Raw genomic sequence first — 21,967 nt, forward strand, 5'->3', positions numbered from 1 at the left:
TGATCCAGGAGAGGATTGGGAGAATGTCATATGGTCAGATGAAACCAAAATAGAACTGTTTGGTAGAAACACAACTCGTCGTGTTTGGAGGAGAGAGAATGCTGAGTTGCATCCAAAGAACACCATACCTACTGTGAAGCATGGGGGTGGCAACATCATGCTTTGGGGCTGTTTCTCCGCAAAGGGACCAGGACGACTGATCCATGTACAGGACAGAATGAATGGTGCCATGTATTGTGCGATTTTGAGTGCAAACCTCCTTCCATCAGCAAGGGCATTGAAGATGAAACGTGGCTGGGTCTTCCAACATGACAATGATCCCAAGCATACCGCCTGGGCAACGAAGGAGTGGCTTCGTAAAAAGCATTTCAAGGTCCTGGAGTGGCCTAGCCAGTCTCCAGATCTCAACCCCATAGAAAACCTTTGGAGGGAGTTGAAAGTCCGTGTTGCCCAGCAACAGCCCAAAAACATCACTGCTCTAGAGGAGATCTGCATGGAGGAATGGGCCAACATACCAGCAACAGTGTGTGCCAACCTTGTGAAGACTTACAGGAAACGTTTGACCTCTGTCATTGCCAACAAAGGATATATAACAAAGTATTGAGATGAACTTTTGATATTGACCAAATACTTATTTTCCACCATAATTTGAAAATAAATTCTTTCCAAATCAGCCAATGTGATTGTCTGGATTTTTTTTCTCATTTTGTCTCTCATAGTTGAGGTCTACCTATGATGCCAATTACAGGCCTCTCTCATCTTTTTAAGTGGGAGAACTTGCACAATTGGTGGCTGACTAAATACTTTTTTGCCCCACTGTATATATAATTTTATATTTTCATGGGCAGCCAGCAGGTGGAGCTCTGGCATCCTTTTCATGTTTTCCACACTCTCCTTACCTGCTATGTTGATAAAAAGCCAGTTTTCAATAGCTCAAAATGAGGTTTATACGCACAACTGAATAGGCTCTACTTCTCTTCATGTGGCTACATATGGATTTACAGTCAAGACGGTGTCTTTAGGTACACTGCTTCTGTTGAGCTATTGGTTTAGAGAACACATAAAGAGGAAACAGACAGTCTGGAGCAGCTATTCATAATCCCCTCCCACTGTGCGGCCCGAACAGGCCACAGACTGGTACAGGTCATATGTGTTTTGGTGTCTAGAGAGCCATCAACCTTTATTCCATAACAAACAGGAATTTTTATTCTACAGGTCATGTTTCACTATCTGTACCCAGAGATTTCCAGTGTGGGACGCAGAATGGATAACAGGAAGGTGTTTGCATTGTGTGCCGTGTGAGTATCATGTCAAACAGAACATCTGTGGAATTGTATAGCATCTTCCTAAAGCTGAACTCCAAGCAATATGTTAAATATACAGATGAAATACATACACTATATTGTCAAAAGTATTGGGACACCCCTCCAAATCATTGGATTTAGGTGTTCCAATCACCTCCATGGCCACATGTGTATAAAATCAAGCACCTAGGCATGCAGACTGCTTCTACAAACATTTGTGAAAGAATGGGTCGCTCTCAGGAGCTCAAGGAATTCAAGCGTGGTACCATGATAGGTTGCCACCTGTGCAATAAGTCAATCCGTGAACTTTCCTTGCTACTAAATATTCCATGGTCAAATTTTCGTGGTAATATACCAAAGTGGAAGCAACTGGGAACAACAGCAACTCAACCACGAAGTGGTAGGCCACGTAAAATGACAGAGTGGGGTCAGCACATGCTGGAGCGCACAGTGTGCAGAAGTCACCAACTGCCTGCAGAATCAATAGCTAAAGACCTCCAAACTTTGTGTGACCTTCAGATTAGCACAACAACAGTGCGTAGAGAGCTTCATGGAATGGGTTTCCATGGCCGAGCAGCTGCATCCAAGCCTTACATCACCAAGTACAGTGCAAAGAGTCAGATGCAGTGGTGTAAAGCACGCTGCCACTGGACTCTAGAGCAGTGGAGACATGTTCTCTGGAATCACGCTTCTCTGTCTGGAAAATCCGATGGACAAGTCTGAGTTTGGCAGTTGTCAGAAGAACGGTACTTGCCTGACTGCATTGTGCCAAGTGTGAAGTTTGGTGGATGGGGAATTATGGTGTTAGGTTGTTTTTCAGGGGTTGGGCTTGGCCCCTTAGTTCCAGTGAAGGGAACTCTTAAGGTGTCAGCATACCAAGACATTTGGACAATTTCATGCTTCCAACTTTGTGGGAACAGTTTGGGGATGGCCCCTTCCTGTTCCAACATGACTGCGCACCAGTGCACAAAGCAAGGTCCATAAAGATATGGATGGGCGAGTTTGGAGTGGAGGAACTTGAAGAAAGTGAAGAAAGTACTGCCGAAAACCGGCAGTTGTCAGACGGGGGATCGGCACTGATGATCAGTGCCCTGATCGGTGCCCAGCGGTGCTGCCCACAAGTGCCCAGCAGTACCGCCCACAAGTGCCCAGCAGTGCCGCCCACCAGTGCCTATCAGGGCAGCCCAGCAGTGCCACCCATCAGTGCCTCCAGTCAGTGCCCAGCAGTGCTGCCAGTCAGTGCCCATCATCAGTGCCACCTCATCAGTGCTGCCTATCAGTGCAGCCTCAACGCACATCAGTGAAGGAGAAAAATTACCTGTTTGCAAAATTTTATAATAGAAACAAGAGAAATTTTTTTTTTGCTCTTTTTGTGTTTATAGCGCAAAAAATAAAACACCCAACAGCAAGTAAATACCTCCAAAAGAAAGTTCTATTTGTGTGAAAAAAATTATAAAAATTTTATATGGGTACAGTGTTGCATGACTGCACAATTGTCATTCAAAAGTGCAACAGCGCTGAAAGCTGAAAATTGGCCTGGGCAGGAAGGGGGTATATGTGCCCGGTAGGCAAGTGGTTAATGACACTTTAATGATTTTAACAAATACATAGGTGGATGAAATGTGCTTAGAGCTCAGGTTGAAAGTTATTTTTTTTTAATAGAGACTAACTTTCTTTGTCTCCTCTATTATATGTCAAAGTCCTCTTGTCATAGCAGGGGATTTCGCCTGAGTGCCAAGGGGCTGAAGTCTGGACTGTTGAGACTTATCAGTATTCGCTGAAAGTGGAACTAAACCCTCCTATCCTTTACAGTTAAGGAAGCTGCCATTTTAGCCTCTGTTTGATCTGCAGTTGCCATGGTGCTGCACATGTGATTAGGTATAATATCAGCAGGGGCGGACCGACCATTCAGGCACTTGGGCACTGCCCGATGCCCTGGGGTCAGTAGGGGGCCCCATGAGATGCCCCTGGTGCCTTTCATAGGCTTTTTTGGGTGTGGGCTAGGACACAGGGGCCCCATGATCCCCTGTTGCCTGGGGGGCCCCATGAGTTGTCAGTCTGCCCCTGAACACCAGTCATTTGATGGCTTGACCGTTCAGCTGAGAGCACAAGCAATTGTTACTGTTAAAGCGGAACTAAAGGATGAATGCTTACTTGTCCAAAGGTCCCTTGTTGGGGTCAGCATCTTCTTCTGAGTGCTGGTCTTTGGTTCTCTTCATAGGCCGGCAAGGGATAATGTCACTTCTGACATGTGCAGGAGTTAGCCATCCCGACACTCAGAGACCAGCCTGACACTGTAAGCTGAGCTGCATATGCACAGCTCAGTTTACAGTATTGGAGAAGACATAGAGCAGGCAGGTAGGGCAATCTTATTGCAGAAGAGACCGTGCATGTCTCTTCTGCAACACCAGCCTCCTGCTCACTGTTGTTTTTTACAGCAGAACTTCAGCTGCACTTTACCATTCACAGCATGCTTTGAATGTAACTGTTTTGGGAAAAGATGACATCGATTTGTTTTAGTTCCACTTTAAGAACTGCTCTTTAATATACAGATGTTCAATGCCCGAGCTGAACATTTGGATGATGCAGAGAACTGTAAAAGTGCTTACACTATGGCCATCTACTCTGACTGATGTCAAGTCACAGCAGTTTCAGGAATTCATAGCTCACGTACTGAGTTAATGACTTTTTCAGCATTAAACATTGGCTACAAAATGACCAATATCATTACAGGCTCTTTCACACGGGCTTTCCGTATGTCAGTTTTTCATCCGTCTGTTTACAGATGAAAAACAGACATCCGTGTATTTCTATGGACTAGCAGATTTAAATCGATGATCATCTGTTTTACATCCGTTAATACAGAGGTGAGTGGGGGGAGGGAGCGCTAAGACGCATCTACCCTGTGTGCGTTTTGAAATGGACCATCAGCAATGGGGGTTAGTAGCAGGTCCATGTGGAGGTGATGTCCAAGTCCATCTGTAGTGGGGGGCTTGTAGTGGTATGGACTTGTCAGAGGAGGCAGCTGGCTGTAAGAGTTTGTAGAGAGACCACAGTGCCACTCTAAGTGTAGACGGTTAAAATCAGGAAGATTGGATGGTAAAATTGCACTCGCATAGATAGATGCTCACTCCTTCGTCAGGCCGATCCGGTGGCCATCTTCGTATGGGCTTATATGGGCAGCCCTGCCTACTGGCTTTGCCCATATAAGACCACACTAAGATGGCCACTGGATCTGCATGACGAAGGAGTGAGCATGCTCCGAACGCGCACCATCTTGGAAACCCGGTCCATGCGGTGACATCATCCCTGCGAGCCTCCCTGCGCCCCTCTGCTACTCCCCGAGCCCTGGACACCACCAGAGCGGCGGGAAAACACCCAGAGCGCGGCCAAAGGACCTGATGCTCCCACTGGACCTCCATCACTTGACATGCCTATCTGTTACCTATCTATGTGAGTGCAATTTTACCATTAAATCTGCCTGATTTTAATCGTCTACACTTAGTGCTGTCTCTTCTTTACATCCGTTAACTAATTGCCGACCGCAGATAGCCGAATGACGGCTGCACTGCGGTCGGCCAGTTCTGGGTGGACGTCATATGACGTCCTGTAAAACGGATGCGGACATTAACCACTTGCCTACCGGGCACTTATACCCTGTTATTTACCAGGCCAATTTTCAGCTTTCAGCACTGTCGCACTTTGATTGACAATTGCGGTTTACATTCATTTTTTTTACAAGAAAAAACGTGACTGAGCTGATTTAAAAAACAGAATGTATGTGTGAAAGGACTCTACTTGCTCATGTTATCCAATGCAGTGTCTACTGATCATCGCACACTAGTGATTTGTAGCGCTATATTCATTTATAAAACTACACTGTAGCCAACTACAGGTCATCAAAGAATATCTAAGAATTGAAACGGACACAAAGTTGGTGATATGACATGGTTGGTGGTGAGACCCTAAGGCTGATTCTAGATACTGTAGATGATTTTGCTGAAGGGGACACATTGCTAGTATCAGAATCACCAAGGTGATCCAGCCTTTTCCCTAATAAAGTCCTGAGCAATGGAGCAACTTCATGCTGGTCTAGGCAGCGAGGAAGCAACTTCATAGAAGGAAATTGCTTCCGATCCTGTTGCTGGCAAGTTGTAGTTAGCCGCTTGCCGTCCACCCTGTAGCAGAAATACTGATACAGGGCGGCACGGGTGCGCAAAATCACATGTATATTTACGTGATTTTGCAGTTCCGTGTAGGGGCAGTTCCATTCGCGGCCATGGCTGTCAATCACCAGGTCCTGTCCGGCACCCGGTGATCGCCAAGTAATACCAACGGCGAGCAGAGAACTGTATGTAAGCAATATAGTTCTCTACCCTATCAGCTCCTGCACACTGCTTTGTATGGTTCTGCATAGCAGAGCCATACAAAGCAGTGTGCTTACAGTGAATCACACACACAGCACACAGTTAACCCTTTGATCGCCACAGATGTTAACCCCTACCTGCCCAGTGCTATTAGTACAGTGTCAGTGCTTTTTATTAGCACTATTCACTGTATTGGTGTCACTGGGGATGTCAGTGACACCAAGTCAGTTCCCCGCCAGTGTCAAAATGCTCGCTGCAGTCCCGCTGATCGCTGATCGCCGCCAAAAAATAAATCCCAGTATATATACTGCCATTTGTAAATGCTATAACTTCCATGTAAAGTAATTAATTTTACACGTATATAAATTTTTTTAGCAAAGACGTAGCAGAATACATGGTCACCTACATTTATGATGCAATTTGATTTTTTTTTAATTTTTTACTGGACATGTTTAATAGCAAAAAGTCAAAAATATTGTTTTCTCAAAATTGTCACTTTTTTTTAATAGCACAAAAAATAAAAAACACAGAGGCATTCAAATACCACCAAAAGAAAGCTCAATTTGTGGGGAAAAAAAGGATGTAAATTTCATTTGGATGCAGCGTTGCATGACCACGCAATTGTCAGTTAAAATAACGCAGCGCCGTGACGCAAAAAATGGCCTGGTCAGGAAGGGGGGGGTAAATCCTCAGGAGGGCAAGTGGTTAATGACAGTGGGGTTGATTTATTCAGGCTAGGTTCACATCTATGCAGGTTGTGATTGATGCATTTTTCTGGTGTGTTTTGTGATGTGTTTTTGAACATGCATATTTTCTACATTTCTTTGGGGGGGGGGGCTAATAGTTAAGTATGACAGTTCTGTTCATGTAGTGTGACATTGATGTGATTTTACACTCTCTGGCACTCAAGTAGCATCAAATTAGTGCAGGCACCTTGGTGTCCAAAGTCACATATTAGAGGTTAAGGGTTAGGGTGATATGTTGGGGTAAGGATTAAGGGCTAGGGTTAGGGTGATATGTTAGGGTAAGGATTAAGGGCTAGGGTTAGGGTGATATGTTAGGGTAAGGATTAAGGGCTAGGGTTAGGGTGATATGTTAGGGTAAGGATTAAGGGCTAGGGTTAGGGTGATGTGTTAGGGTAAGGATTAAGGGCTAGGGTTAGGGTGATGTGTTAGGGTAGGGATTAAGGGCTAGGGTTAGGGTGATGTGTTGGGGTAAGGATTAAGGGCTAGGGTTAGGGTGATGTGTTGGGGTAGGGATTAAGGGCTAGGGTTAGGGTGATGTGTTGGGGTAGGGATTAAGGGCTAGGGTTAGGGTGATGTGTTGGGGTAAGGATTAAGGGCTAGGCTTAGGGTGATGTGTTGGGGTAGGGATTAAGGGCTAGGGTTAGGGTGATGTGTTGGGGTAGGGATTAAGGGCTAGGGTGATGTGTTGGGGTAAGGATTAAGGGCTAGGGTTAGGGTGATGTGTTGGGGTAAGGATTAAGGGTTAGGGTGATGTGTTGGGGTAAGGATTAAGGGTTAGGGTGATGTGTTGGGGTAAGGATTAAGGGCTAGGGTGATGTGTTGGGGTAAGGATTAAGGGCTAGGGTTAGGGTGATGTGTTGGGGTAGGGATTAAGGGCTAGGGTTAGGGTGATGTGTTGGGGTAGGGATTAAGGGCTAGGGTTAGGGTGATGTGTTGGGGTAAGGATTAAGGGCTAGGGTTAGGGTGATGTGTTGGGGTAAGGATTAAGGGCTAGGGTTAGGGTGATGTGTTGGGGTAAGGATTAAGGGCTAGGCTTAGGGTGATGTGTTGGGGTAAGGATTAAGGGCTAGGGTTAGGGTGATGTGTTGGGGTAGGGATTAAGGGCTAGGGTTAGGGTGATGTGTTGGGGTAGGGATTAAGGGCTAGGGTTAGGTTGATGTGTTGGGGTAAGGATTAAGGGTTAGGGTTAGGTTGATGTGTTGGGGTAAGGATTAAGGGTTAGGGTGATGTGTTGGGGTAAGGATTAAGGGTTAGGGTGATGTGTTGGGGTAAGGATTAAGGGTTAGGGTGATGTGTTGGGGTAAGGATTAAGGGCTAGGGTGATGTGTTGGGGTAAGGACTAAGGGCTAGGGTTATATGTTAGGGTTCAGGGTAGCCCTTAACCCTAACATTTAACCCTAACATGCTCAGGCACTACTTTGATGTGGCTTTGATGCTACTTGAGCGCTAGAGAATGTAAAATTGCATCAAAGTCACACCACATGAACAGAACTGCAATACTTTTGAATTTTTTTGGAGGGGGGGGGGTTAATAGCAAACACATCAAAAATGCAACACTTGCGTTTTTGGTACGGGTCCATTAAAGTCTATTACATGCAAAATGCAATCTGCAGTCCCTGAACTTTTCCAAAAAATACACCAGCCCAAAGACACAGATGTGAATTACATCCATAGGAAATCATGTTAAATGGACTGTAGTGCATTTCTGCAAACTGGAAAATGCACTGAAGTCCTCATAAGGCCCCTTTCACACGGGCGTTTTGTATGTCCGTTTTTCATTTGTCTGTTTATGGATGAAAAACGGACCCCCGTGTATTTCTATGGACTTGCGGATGTAAATGGATGAACATCTTTTTACATCCGTTAATGTGCGCATCCATTTTTTTGAACGTAAGAAAGCCCTATTATTCTTCCGCAAAAAACCCCCAGAAAGGACGAAAAACTGATGTCAATGGACCAAAAACGGATGTAAAGGATGAAAATGGATGTAAACCAATGTAAACAGATGAAAAAATGGATGTAAACAGATGAAAAGCAGATGTAAACTCATCCGTTTTTTTCTTTGAAAAAACGTGACTGAACTGAGGCAAAAAAAAACCGGAACGCCCATGTGAAAGGACCCTTAGTGTGAACCTAGGGGGAAAACTGCAGCGTACAATATCTGGTGCAGCTGTGCATGGAAGCCAATCAGCTTCTAACTTCAGCTTGTTCAATTAACCACTTGCCAACCAGCCACTGTAGAAATACGGCGGCAGGTCGGCACAGCTGGGCAAAAGCACGTTTTAAAACGTGCGCTTGCAAAACAGGTAGGGGGCCGCCCTACCTGCACCGCCGATCCCGGTCGCGGGTGTCAGTCGCCGGGTCACGGCCAGTCGTTACCGGCCGTGTCCCGCCGATTAGCGGCAATCACTGACAGAGAGCAGGGCTGCAGTAGCTCTGCTTTCTGTCAGTTCACTGACAGCTCCTGACACGCTGATCAGGAGAGAAGAGTTTATCAGTGTCCCTGTGCATTACACACCCCCGCCCCCTAGTAAAACACTCCCCTCACACAGTTAACCCTTTCAGTGAATAAAAAAAGTTAACCCCTTCCTCCCCAGTGCCAGTGTTTTTTTTTTTTTTTGCACTGATCACTGTATTGGTGTCACTGGGGGTGTCAGTGACCCCAAGTCAGTTCCCCCCAGTGTCAGAATGTCCACTGCAGTCCTGCCATAAGTCGCTGATCACCGCCATTATTAGTATAAAAAAAATTTTTAAATCCGAGTATCTTTTCTGCCATTTGTAAACGCTATAACTTTCACGTAAACCAATTAATTTACACGTATTGGGTTTTTTTTTTAGCAAAGACATGTCGCAGAATGCATTTTGGCCAAAATTTATGACGAAATTTGATTTTTACATTTTTTTACTGGACATGTTTTATAGCAAAAAGTCCAAAATATTGTTTTTTTTTCTCAAAATTGTTAGCCTTTTTTTTTTTTATAGCGCAAAAAATAAAAAATGCACAGGCGATCAAATACCACCGAAAGAAAGCTCTATTTGTGTGAAAAAAGGACATAAATTTCATTTATGTACTGTAATGCATGACCGCGCAATTGTCCGTTAAACTAGAGTAGCGCTGTATAGCAAAAAAATGGCGTAAATTGCAGTATCTATACTATAGTTTGTAGACGCTATAACTTTCACACAAAGCAATCAATATACACTTATTGGGACTTTTTTTACCAAAAACATGTAGCAGAATACATTTTGGCCTAAATTTATAACTAACTTTGAGTTTACTATATATTTTTTATAGCTGAAAGTAAAAAATATCGTTTTTCTTCTAAACTTTTGGTCTTTTTTTGTTTATAGCGTGAAAAATAAAAAGCGCACAGATGATCAAATACCACCGAAAGAAAGCTCTATTTGTGTGAAAAAAAGGACGTAAATTTTGTTTGGGTGCAGCATTGCATGACCGCGCAATTATCAGTTGAATTAGTACAGCACCGAGCAGCAAAAAGAGGCCTGGTCATTAAGGGGGGTAAATCCTCAGGAAGGCAAGTGGTTTAGCTTTGAAAAAAAACCTGTAAGCTGTTTGGTTTCTTTACAGAGCTGCCCCAGATTTTACTCTCCAGTTTTAGTAAATCAATCCATATGCTACACCACAAATTGGTGAGGGAAACAATCCAGAACCTAATTGGATGAGTAAATCGTGTAAACGGAATGTACAGATCAGATAAGAGTCCTCAAAACCTGGAAGATGATTGGTTCCTATTCAGAGTTGCACCAGATTTTGCACTCTGGGGTTGATTTACTAAAACTGTCACTCGTCTGACATGGCCCTTACAGTGAATATGGTAAATGAGAGAGATTAAGGATGAAGTTTTCAACAAATATTTAATGCAAACACAAAGTTATAAATGTCCTGATGTTTTGTAACAAAACCACATCATCTCTTTTAGGGAAAAGGAAGGAGCTCCTGATATGAACTCTTTTAACTGTTTTGTGTTTGAGACACTTAATCAAAAAGAGTGTGAAGAGGTCATAAAGCGGATTGGTGAGTAATTGTGCTGATTTGTAAAACTGTTTTTATTCATAAATGTGTACAATTGCCAGATTACAGCAAAAGTAGACTGAGTTTCTCAACTTTCTGGTGCCCTGTGTGCATGTCCTACCTATCCTCTCTTCTCGCACAGCCTCTGCAAGTCTCACCCACCCATTGTTCCTTCTGCTGGTTGTCTCTACCCTGTTACCCATGTAATGCATATGTGCGGTGACAAAGAAGGTGGACACGGCCCATATGCGTCCATGACTGCCAGATCACTGCACTCAAAGACAGCTCTCAGTCGGGAGTTGGGAGACCATCTACTGATCATGTTGACAGCCAGTCATGCTCAGGCAGACCTTTCCACCAACCACTGAGGGTGGGCAGGAAGGGGCTACAGGTCTCAGCAATGGCAGGGAGATTGATAGAGGTACCCAGTACTGTAGTGACTGCTACTTCCTCAGGAAATTGACTTACTGGAACAGCCTTTTTGTATTCACTAATTTGGGGGGGATGTAGCCAACTTGGAGTTGGCACCTGAACGTGAGGTGTTGGGGGCCCACAGCACAGACATTTCTTAGTTAGTGAAGCATGGATGAGAGATCTGAAACACCCTCAACAAAGTGGAATTGTGACTTGCCTGGAAGGCAGCTTTCGCTGCAAAAACGCTTCTCTGTGTATATTTACTGGCCACTTTATTAGGTACACCTTGCTAGTATCGAGTTGGACCCCTTTTTGCCTTCATTCCTTAGATTCAACAAGGTGTTGGAAACATTCCTCAGAGATTTTGGTTTACATTGATATGATAGCACCACGCTGTTGCTGCAGATTTGTCGGCTGCACATCCATGATGCGAATCTCTCGTTCTACCACATCTCAAAGGTGCTCTATTGAATTGAGATCTGGTGACTGTGGAGGCCATTGAAATCATTGTCTTGTTTAACAAACCAGTTTGCGATGTTTTGAGCTTTGTGACGGGGTGCATTATAATGCTGGCAGGAGCCATTAGAAGATAAGTAAAAGTAGTCATAAAGGGATGGACATGACCAGCAACAATACTCAGGCTGTGGTGTTTAAAACAATGCTCAGTTGGCACACTTTGGGCTGCTTAGTACCAAGAAAATATCCTCCACACCATCCCACCACCAGGCTGAACTGTTGATACAAGGCTGGATAGAGCTATGCTTTCATGTCAAATTGTGACCCTATCATCTGAATGTTGCACATGAAATTGAGACTCATCACAGCAGGCAACATTTTTCCAATCTTCTATTGTCCAAGTTTGGTGAGCCTGTGCAAATTGTAGCTGGTTTCCTGTTCTTAGCTGACAGGCATGGCACCCGGCGTTATATGCTGCTGCCCATCTGCTTCAACATGTTGTGCATTCAGAGATGGTATTCTGTGTAGTTTGGTTGTAATGAGTGGTTATTTGGGTTACTGTTACCTTTCTATCATCTCGAACCCATCCACCCATTCTTCTCTGACATCATCAAGGCATTTTTATCCACACAACTCACTGGATATTTTCATTTTTGGACCATGCGCTGTAAACCCTAGAGATGGTTGTATGTGAAAATTGCAGGTGGGCAGTAGTTTTTGAAATACTCAGACCAGCCAAGACCAACAACCATGCCATGTTCACAGTCACTTAAGTCCCCATTCTGATGCTCGGTTTGAACTTCAGCAAGTTGTCTTCACCATGTCTAGATGCCGAAATGCATTGAGTTGCTGCCATGTGATTGGCCGATTAGCAATTTGTGTTACCAAGCAATTGAACTGGGGTGCCCAATAAAGTGGCCGATGCATGTATGTCTTCACAGTGGTCCATTGCAGTGTAAAAAAAAAAAAAAAACAAACCTGTCTGCTGCATGTTTGGTCAGGCAAAAAATAAAAACACTGCCCCATTGAAAAGGCATCTGTGTTTAAGTCACATGTCCGGTGTAAAAAAAACAAAAAACAGTATATGCAGTTTTGCCTGCAAGATTAGTGTGAAAGTGCCCTAAATGCCATTTCTTGGAGTACAGGATATAACTACTCATAGACCCCATGTTAGACTCATACTTTGAGGTAATTGGACACTGGCAAAGCTTTTGAGGACAGGGCACTTCCCCACTCCTGAGTCCTCCGTTTTATAGCAAGCAATGTAGCGTAACCAAGGAACAAACGTGAGGGGGCAGCCTGTGCCCTTAGTCTTCGATATTACATTTACAGGTATGTCAAACTTTTTATCTTAGTCATACTGTACAGGACACAGGGATAGTGTTTATAGACCCCTGAACATCCCAAATCAGGGATTAGGAAGTGTGGGCAATGTCAGGGTAAAAACCAGGACTGTGTGCACAGGCCCAATTCACACAAGGGTTAACAGCTGCTTCAGAATGCTGCTGCAAGAGCCTTGTGTTCAAAAGCAGCATTAGCTGAGGATTCAACATCCACCAGATAGGATAGGAGTATAAAAGTAGTAGACTTATGATGGACACAGAGGCATGGTGCCCTGGAAACTCACCAATGCAGTGGAGTGAACATGTAAAAGTGTAGGGGGGAATCTTAACTTTCAGCATGTTGGCTCATAAAATGAGCCATTGGTGGTGGATAGAGAGATCGATATAAACCACATCTTCTACAGTAGGTAGAGGCAAAACTTCCTACCCTGGAGGACTATGAGATATATATATATATATATCTCAAACTATAACCTTTAACATAGTCCTCAGAGTAGGAAGCACAGGGGAGTTTGTCTCTAACTACTGTAGATGTGGTTTGGAGGGATACCATAGCTAACCCTAAGGAGCAGGATAATCTATGGTCCAAGACTACCTTGTTCCTTAGAAGTATGACCAGGGGTTCCCCAAGGAAAAAAAAAAAAAAAGCACCACAGCATGCCTAAAAGGCACAAGCATTGCCTAGAAGGCTACATCAGGCAGGGGTCATTCTAGGGGATTTACTGATGGATTGAAAGTGTCTGCAGTGCAAAGAATCACAGTAAGGTCCAAAAGTTAGGCCAGTCAGAAACTGGGGTAGTGTACTAGCATGGGGTTGTTTTTTTTTTTACGCCTCCTGTAAAAACAAGTTTCACACAAGTTATTGGCCTTTGCTGATACCAGTACTATATGATCCTTTATATTCAACATAGCATGCACCAAGTGTAAACCTAACCCAAGTGTAAGTATTACTATTCCATAAGAGCAGTTAGTCTCTTAATTGTAACTAGTGTTTATAGCCTCTGCAGAGCCATAGACAGGTACTTAAAGTTCTGTGCCCTGCTCATCACAAGTATCTTTTTCCTCCTTTCTGCACAAAACCACACACAATGAATGTTGTGTTCTTTGGGTCCTTATGGAGACAAACGTGGTGTGAAGAATCCCAAAAATAGAAATATACAGATTTGACTTGCATAGAATATATCAGTTTTTATGCACAGGTGGTGTGAATATAAAGTAAATGTATGCTTCTATTACAGCTGTAGGATTCAAGCATACAGAATGGTTTGTATGAATTAATACTACATCAGGTACTGAATGAAGACCAAGGAATGTCAAGCCATAACTCCAGATTACCTTTACATTGTGCCACAATGTATCTTGTATTCAATTATGTAAATAAATATTTTTTATATGAAGTGACTAGTGTGAAGTAAAAGGAGCACACAAAAAAAAAATTAACTGTAAAACATTTAATTTAAAATAGTGACACTACAATAGAAAATAGCTTTCATAAATGCACATTGTGTTTAGCTGCCTTGTTAACACATCAATCTGCACACTTCAGAAGCACCAGAACAATAACTCAACTACATAGCTATGAGTTACAATGAGACAGTGAATTAACAGACACAAGTATCACAGTGGTATCAGACTAGAATTCCCAGTATGGTAATCTGATGTACCTATATACAGTTGCAGGCCAACCCTGTGAAATGAGTGATGAACACAACTGAAAAAGGTGAATGTGTCCCTGTGTCTGGCTGGTGCAGTTAGACAGAACCAGCTAGAGGGCAGCATTGCCCCAACTATTCAAGCTGAGAGATCCATAGAACAAGTTATTGCATTGGCTGCAAAGCACCCTGGAACATGTTTACCAACATCATACAAATAGCAAAAAAGCACCTGCTGTCCCTACACTAAAGTCCCTGCTTTATGCAGGCAGCAAAGGACAGCCTTGATCATAAGCATTCACCCTGAGTGGCAGATGGAATGGTTGTAAGATAAAAATACAGATTTATATAAAATAAACACGAAATAAAACCAAAGTAATATATACGGCATTTACTATAAAACAAGTTTCCACATGCGACTATGCCCGCTCTCCTCGTATCCTGCGAGCAAGCTGGATGTCTTTGGGCATGATGGTCACCCGCTTGGCATGGATGGCACAGAGATTGGTATCTTCAAACAGCCCAACCAAATAGGCCTCGCTAGCCTCCTGTAAGGATCAAAGATAGGGTATTAGGGAGGTGTGCCATCATGAGCAAACAATATATGAACCAGCTGATTAACGCAATCATGTCCCCAGGTTGTTGATGTGAAGATACAGATCAGAACTGCCTAGTTTAGGAAACCAGGTAACAGATTCCTTTCTGTAATTAGGGACCAAGCTGAAGACATGCACCAAGAATCAGAACATTTGCCAACTGCTTGTCTTGTTAATGCTGGCTATTGCAAATAAGCAGGCTGATACACAAAGCAAACCATTCCCACCCTTGACTATTGTGCTGCCTAGATTTAAAACCTAGTTACTCTCCCTAAAACAACAAATAAGGCTCACCAGTCCCTTGGGGACCACTATTCAAACCTCTTTGCATTCCACAACCTAGGTACCCAGAATTCCAGACTGATGGAGCTGGAAAGCATGAAAACACTACCTGGTAGTGTTGCCAATAAGTATGCAAGTTAGAAGTCCTGCCTCCTTTTTGCTGTATACCAATTCCACAGCAGTGACAGGTATGAAACAAAACAAAAACTAAAACAACTCCCAAAAAAAATTTCTAGCAGAAGAGACTGCATATATCCCATTTACTCTAGAGCTCCATCAAGGTCTGTTAAAGTTTCCTCATTGTACACAAACTACACATGCAGAGCTCAGTGTACAATCTTGGCATGCTGTGGGTGGGAAGTAGTATATCAAGAATATGCCAGACCTGAAGAAGTCAGCGGAAGCAACGGATCGACAAGGGACAGTGCAGATGTGGAATCTGCTGGAAGAAAAGCCTTCCATGGATAAACAGGCTGTGCATGATCACAAGAGCCCTGCTGGTCCTAAACCTCCACAATTTTGACATTTATCAATTCTTTCCCCTATATACAGAACCCAATCCCCAGCACACTATACACAGATCTGAGACAGAAGCATGAAGGCTGCCATTGCCTGCCCCACCCATCAAGCAGCCCATCTTGCGTCAATAGTTGAAATCCTTTACTAGGAAAGGATCTGCACACAAGGACTGCCTTTCCAGATCCCCAGACTTGTTCCTGATCTGTGAAGCCATTCGGCTACTTAGGATTTTCTCCTAGTTTAATGGCAACCTTCATACTTCAACACATCTCTGCCAGCACCCCAATTTCACTAGATCTGCCACTCAGATGTAGGATGTCTGAGGATCTCTAGTGCCAGCTAACAGAGCAAGTATATTGGGATTTACCTGCAGTGCACCTATGGCAGCACTCTGGAACCTCAGATCAGTCTTGAAATCCTGAGCAATTTCTCTCACCAGTCGCTGGAAAGGGAGCTTGCGAATCAAAAGCTCTGTTGATTTCTGGTAACGGCGAATTTCACGCAGCGCAACAGTTCCAGGCCTGAAACAAGCAACAAAAGTGAGATGTTTAATATTCCAACTCCAGAAGTTGGATATTCTGTACCAGCGACTTTTCTCCCAATGAGGTAGAACAGAAGAAGGCAAGGTCACATTCTACATGTGGAACTTGAGAGCAGCATAACAATCAGGATTCACTGGTATGAGTGATAATTGCAGCTAACCTATCACACAAGGTAGGAGTGGATTAATAAAACACGTGTGGGGGAGGGGGTGCACTTCCACTTTAAACTCACTTTGGCATCCTTTTCTGTCCTGCAGCCAAGGCCCAGATACTACTGCCGCTTAGTAGTCCAAACAATGCACTAAAAATCATAGGGGGCGATATACTAAAAAAACTGGAGCAGTAACATGTCTGAGCAGAGTACCCAGATGTGCACACCCACTGCAATTATTGGATCATTTACTTAACTGTAGAGAGAAAAACAAAAACCCCACACACCAGACACAGCAGTGTGGGGGAGGGGGTGCACTTCCAGTTTAAACTCACTAAACTACTAAACGGCAGTAGGATCTGGGCTTTAGCTACAGGACAGAAAAAGCATGCCAAACAAAAATGCACTGAAAAACATAGGGGGCGATTTACTAAAACTGGAGCAGTAACCAATCAGCTTGCATTCTCAAATCTGCCATTAGAAGCCAATTGTGTGCTCCAGTTTTAGTAAATCTATCCCATAGTCCACCTACGTGGCAAAGAAAAAAAAATGAAAAAGATAAACCACCTGTTTTATATAATTCTTGGGAACTCCAGCAGTGACATGTTTAAGCAGAGTTCCCGGATCTGCACACCCACTGCAATTATTGGATCATTTACTTAACTGTAGAGAGGAAAAAAAAAAAAGAAAGAAAAGCGTGCCTGTATGTATTGTGTGTGCGCGCACGCCTGTATTTATGGTCTGCGTGCCTGTATGTATGGTCAGTTACTTTAGCAAGCATCAAGGCAAGACCAAATTGTTACAAACAAATCGGTAGACCACAGCTTACCGGTAACGATGGGGCTTCTTCACACCACCTGTAGAGGGCGCGCTTTTACGGGCTGCTTTTGTAGCCAGCTGTTTTCGTGGGGCCTTTCCTCCAGTTGATTTACGGGCGGTTTGTTTTGTACGTGCCATGATTTATCTGTAAATAAAAACAAACAATATAAGTATACATTCATGTGTGATACAACAGGTCCAATTTGTCATGCAAGCCCCTTTTTCCAAGTCTTTGCAAGCCATTCCTTCATAGCTATTCTAGCTGGAGGATGCATGGAAGCTGCCCAGGGCAGCCGATTTCTAAAGCCACTTGCTCATCATACTGATACAACAGTTGTATTACTTCTCACTGGTCAGTGACCAGAACAAGTCCACACATCATGAGCTCCAGGTCAGAGTCAGGTTTGGTTCACACCTATGCAGTTTGCTTTTGATCCGTTGCTGCGGTGCATTTTTCGTGTTTTTTTTTGGCCACTTTGTGGTTGAGCAGATAAAAAAAAAAACAAAAAAACCAACAACAAATGTAGCAAAAAATGCACTACATGCTTTTCTGCAACATCCCCGTTGAAGTCTATTAAACCAAACCCCTTTTTTTTCTTTTTAAATGCAAAAGTCTGCCCCTTCCCAAAAATGCAGCAGCTGAAAAGCATAGATGTGAACGTGTCCCATAGGAAACCATGTGGACTGTAGCAGGCTTCTGCAAAAAGTGCTAAAAACTGCATTGGTGTGCACCAGGCCTCAAAGTACTGGAGCCATACTTTCTGGAAAGCAGGATTTTCAGAGGGTGAGCCTGGTACCTGTACTTCACACTAAAAATCCCTTTGTGATCTCAGGAGGGGTAGGAGGAAATATGGCTACCACAAAGTTTGCAGACCCACCCCCAGTTACACAGACCATGCAGAATAGCAAGGCTGGTGGGTTGTAAACATTTCCTGCTTCCTCGCACTGATCCAGCACTGTCCTGCCTGCAGCACCGCTCCCCTCATTTCCTGCTCTGACAGTAATCCATAGGCTCCTGTAGGGAGGAAGCAGGGGCATGACTCGCCGGCACTGTCTATGGACACACACAGCCCAGCTAGGTGATAAGCAACAACAAAGCTTTACTAAAAGCTCACAGCCCCCCAGATTACTGATGTCCACACATGCTTCTATTTTATCAAAAGCTTCCCTTCTGATTGGCTAAAGATTGTTTTGCATAATAACTGACAGCAACAGATGATAGTCAAACTCCAGAGGAGGAAGCATGGGGAAACCATGTGATCAAAGTACAGCCATGTTTTCCCAACTATCAATCCACTTCCCCTGTGCGGTCTATTGATAGATTTTGTAGGTCTATTATACCTATTGAGAGATCAATTGAAAAGACATCATTTCTCAGAGTGTATGGCTACCATGAGAGCTTGGCTTTGTCCGCAAGTCCCCCCCCAGCAAGCCAGGACTGAGCTGTGCCCAGGTCCTCACCTACAATGGATGGCTGGTCCTGCACGGCCTGTGAGGTCATACAGCAGAGAAAGGCTGCCCATCAGATAGGAGCTGGTTTTTCTTTCAGGATTTTATATACATAAACTGAAGACAAGGAGTTCACCTTCCTACCCTCTAAAGAACAAAAACACCACCACACACACGGCAACACCCCCCCCCCCAAAAAAAAAAAGACCCACATGACGCACACTAACCCACACCAAAACAAAAACTACACACCCCTCACATGCTGCAGACATTTAACCCTTGCAGTAACCCCCCCCCCCCCTCTTCATACCAAAAAGAGGGGACATCCAAGGAAGAGGGATAGCAGGATTTGGATCCAGAAGATCAGCCCATCCTCCCAGTAACAGCCCTCCATTCATTTCTCTATTCCATAGGCAGACTCTGCTTCCTGCTTAGTAATGACTGTGCCTTCCCCACCATGCAGCTTCCATCAGCCGTGTGCCCACACCTCTACTGAGCACTGACACCTTCCTACAGGACCTCATCCACAGCACAAGCCCAGACGAAGCCTTTCAGATGTGGATGAGAGGTGTTGTAACCCCTGTAGGGTTTGCTGCTATGCCAGGGGCGTCCTCCCTATTCTGGTGACAACAGACAGGAAGCGAGGGAAACGCTGCACCGGGGACACAGACATACGCCAACGTTTACGGGGTTGGATTTCCCCCCCAATGACTTCCCTCTAATAGGGGTCCCACCCTCACGAGAGGTTGCCCGGATAGGCCATGGCGGACAAGGGAGGTCACGGAGCGCCAACGCTAGATGACGTCATGACCGTGACCGGGCAGTCAAGGCCAGCTATGGACCGTTCCGGTGTCTCCCCTCAGCACACCCCGCACCTTCCAATAACGTCACCATACAGGCCTTACTTATCCCGCCGCCAGCCATACTCACCGATCTTTCAGCACAAGTCCGCTATCTAACCCGGAGTCGTCTCTGGAGTTCACTGCGCGGGACCGCCCTTCATATAGCCGTACGACGCTCGCCAGGCTACGTCACCGCTCACTGAGCGTTTGTCACCAATTTACCGCTCTATGATTGGTAGCAGGGATTATAGTGGGCGTTCCTCGCTGCTCAGTCCCACCCTAAAATACTTGAGTGCCGAATGCTGAAATTGGCAGCTTCCCATTGGTTCTTAGCTGAGCGCCCCTATTGGTGATCTTGGAGTTATAGCGAGCCAATCACGCACGGTGCTTCTTCCTGGACCGGGATTGGCTGAATCCGAGCCTGTTTGTATCCTGCATTGTTTCAAAGCTCCGCAATATTGGTGGAGGCAGCAGAAGGAGTATGGAGCATGGAGCACGGAGGATCCATGATATCAGCTGTATGTGACAGCCAGGAGACAGGAGGGAGCTCACCACACTGACTGCTCAGAAGGCTGCCTAATGGTAGAAGATGTGAGCCTGACCAAACTTCATGGAAGGCTGACCATACACTGTACAATCAGATTGTACACTCCCCTTTATGGTGGCTCTACACTATACAATCTGATTGTACAATCCCCTTTATGGTGGCCCTACATTATACAATCAGATTGTACACTCCCCTCTATGGTGGCCCTACACTATACAATCTGATTGTACAATCCCCTCTATGGTGGCCCTACACTATCCAATCTGATTGTACAATGACACCTGCCTATGGGTCCTGCATTCCTCTGTGTGGGTGGGGTGGCTGCAGGTATTTGTGCGGGTCACTCAGTGGCACCACCCGCACAGATGTGAACCAGGCTTTAGAGAAGATGATAATCCCTGTCATTGTTTTCTCACCTGTGGTCTATTGGGTAGATTTCCCTTCACTTCCTGTCCCATAGCCACAAGACGTGGAAGGAAATCCCTGGTAACCCCGTTGGAAGATCTCTCTTTTATTCTTGCTCTGGTGGATTTTCTTTTACTTTAACCGATAAAGTTCACCAGGACAAACCGAGGGGATGAATTCTAATCCCTTTCCAACATACCCAAAACTAAAATTAAAAAAACTTTTGCCTTTAGTCCTACTTTCAGCAAGGTTTTTGGTTAACCATTTCCCCTTCACCCTATAGCAGAAATAGTGTGTGTGCGTGTCATTTCTGGGTAGGGGGCGCACAAGTGCACCGCCCTACCCATACCACCATTGATGGCTAGGGATGTCAATCACCGGGTCCCGGCCGGAGATTCCCGGCCAGCACCTGGCGATTGCCGTGTAGAACTGACAGGGAAGAGACCTGTGTGTAAACAACACAGGTCTCTCTCCTGCCAGCAAGGACATGCTGCTGTGTATTTCTCTGCACAGCAAAGAAATACAAAGCAGCATGTATCCCTAGTAAAACACACACAGCACTTCATGTAAAACAGCACACAGTTAACCCTTTGATCATCCCAGATGTTAACCTCTTCCTGCCCAGTGTCATTGGTACAGTGTCAGTGCTTTTTATTAGCACTGATCACTGTGTTAGTGTGTCACTGGGGATGTCAGTGGCAGTTAGTCAGTTCCCCCCCAGTGTCAGAATGCCTGCTGCAGTCCCGCTATAAGTCGCTGATCGCCGCCATTACTAGTATAACAAAATAAAAATTCCAGTATCTATACTGCCATTTGTAGACGCTATAACGTTCATGTAAACCAATTAATTTGCACATATTGGGATTTTTTTTGTAGGAAAGACATGTCGCAGAATACATTTTGGCGTACATTTATGACAAAATTAGATTTTTTAAAATTTTTTTATTGGATATATTTTATAGCAAAATTGTTGGCCTTTTTTTTTTTTTTTATAGTGCAAAAAATAAAAAACACACAGGTGATCAAATACCATTGATAGAAAGCTCTATTGGAGGGGGGAAAAGGACAGAAATTGAATTTGGGTGCAGCGTTGAATGATCGTGCAATTGTCAGTTAAAGTAACACAGCACTGTGTCGCAAAAAATGGCCTAATCAGGAAGGGGCGTAAATCCTCTGGAGGGAAAGTGGTTAATGTGTAAAAGCAGACAGTATATGTGTGTTTCTGAGGAGTGTTGGGAAAAGTGATGGACAGTTCCTCCTAGGGTCTCAGTAATTATCATTTCTATATCCTTTATCCCAGCATGTTGCCATCCCAGGTGCTGAGACACAATGGCGGGTGTAGACATTGCAATGGCATGTCCCTGGACACAATACCAACCTTTAGATCAGGGTGGATTCTGATTAGAATTTGAATTGCTTTTCCTGACCTGCTGTCAGGGGTGGAAAGTCTTCACAAATGACGTATTTATTTACAAAACGTTTCTCTGCAGATGGAAAGTT

General features: G+C 44.4%; 2 protein-coding genes across 5 annotated transcripts in view; one reads left to right on the forward strand and one right to left on the reverse strand.

The window, feature by feature from the left end:
* Positions 1-14,060, forward strand: part of LOC149444142 (uncharacterized) — a 114,562-nt gene extending 100,502 nt beyond the window's left edge. For 3 of the 4 annotated variants that reach the window (XM_089654899.1, XM_089654897.1, XM_089654898.1), the window contains 3 exons: positions 1,216-1,298; positions 10,359-10,453; positions 13,902-14,060. In XM_089654899.1, the coding sequence (XP_089511025.1) occupies positions 1,216-1,298; positions 10,359-10,453; positions 13,902-13,936 (213 nt within the window). In that variant the 3' untranslated portion in view covers positions 13,937-14,060. The remainder of the gene's footprint in view (positions 1-1,215; positions 1,299-10,358; positions 10,454-13,901) is intronic. The other variant, XR_016306552.1, reaches the window with a different exon arrangement.
* A 39-nt stretch (positions 14,061-14,099) lies between these two features.
* On the reverse strand, positions 14,100-19,749 carry H3-3B (H3.3 histone B). Its single transcript, XM_089654900.1, has 4 exons — positions 19,604-19,749; positions 17,235-17,369; positions 16,080-16,233; positions 14,100-14,863 (listed from the first exon to the last, which is right to left on the reverse strand). Exons 2-4 carry the CDS (start codon positions 17,360-17,362, stop codon positions 14,735-14,737), a joined length of 411 nt encoding a protein of 136 aa, XP_089511026.1. The 5' UTR covers positions 17,363-17,369; positions 19,604-19,749; the 3' UTR covers positions 14,100-14,734.
* Between the last annotated feature and the right edge of the window lie 2,218 nt (positions 19,750-21,967).

This window comes from Staurois parvus, unplaced genomic scaffold (assembly GCF_062004578.1).
Source record: "Staurois parvus isolate SC_StPar_1 unplaced genomic scaffold, SC_StPar_1.0 ptg000813l, whole genome shotgun sequence".
NCBI classification, from domain to species: Eukaryota; Metazoa; Chordata; class Amphibia; order Anura; family Ranidae; genus Staurois; species Staurois parvus.

Coding starts and splice junctions, on each gene's coding strand:
- H3-3B (XM_089654900.1), bottom strand. CDS start 17,362: ATGGCACGTACAAAACAAACCGCCCGTAAATCAACTGGAGGAAAGGCC. Junction 16,234..17,234: donor AAGAAGCCCCATCGTTACCG/GTAAGCTGTGGT, acceptor TGCTTGTTTCAG/GCCTGGAACTGTTGCGCTGC. Junction 14,864..16,079: donor CTGCCATAGGTGCACTGCAG/GTAAATCCCAAT, acceptor TGATCCTTACAG/GAGGCTAGCGAGGCCTATTT.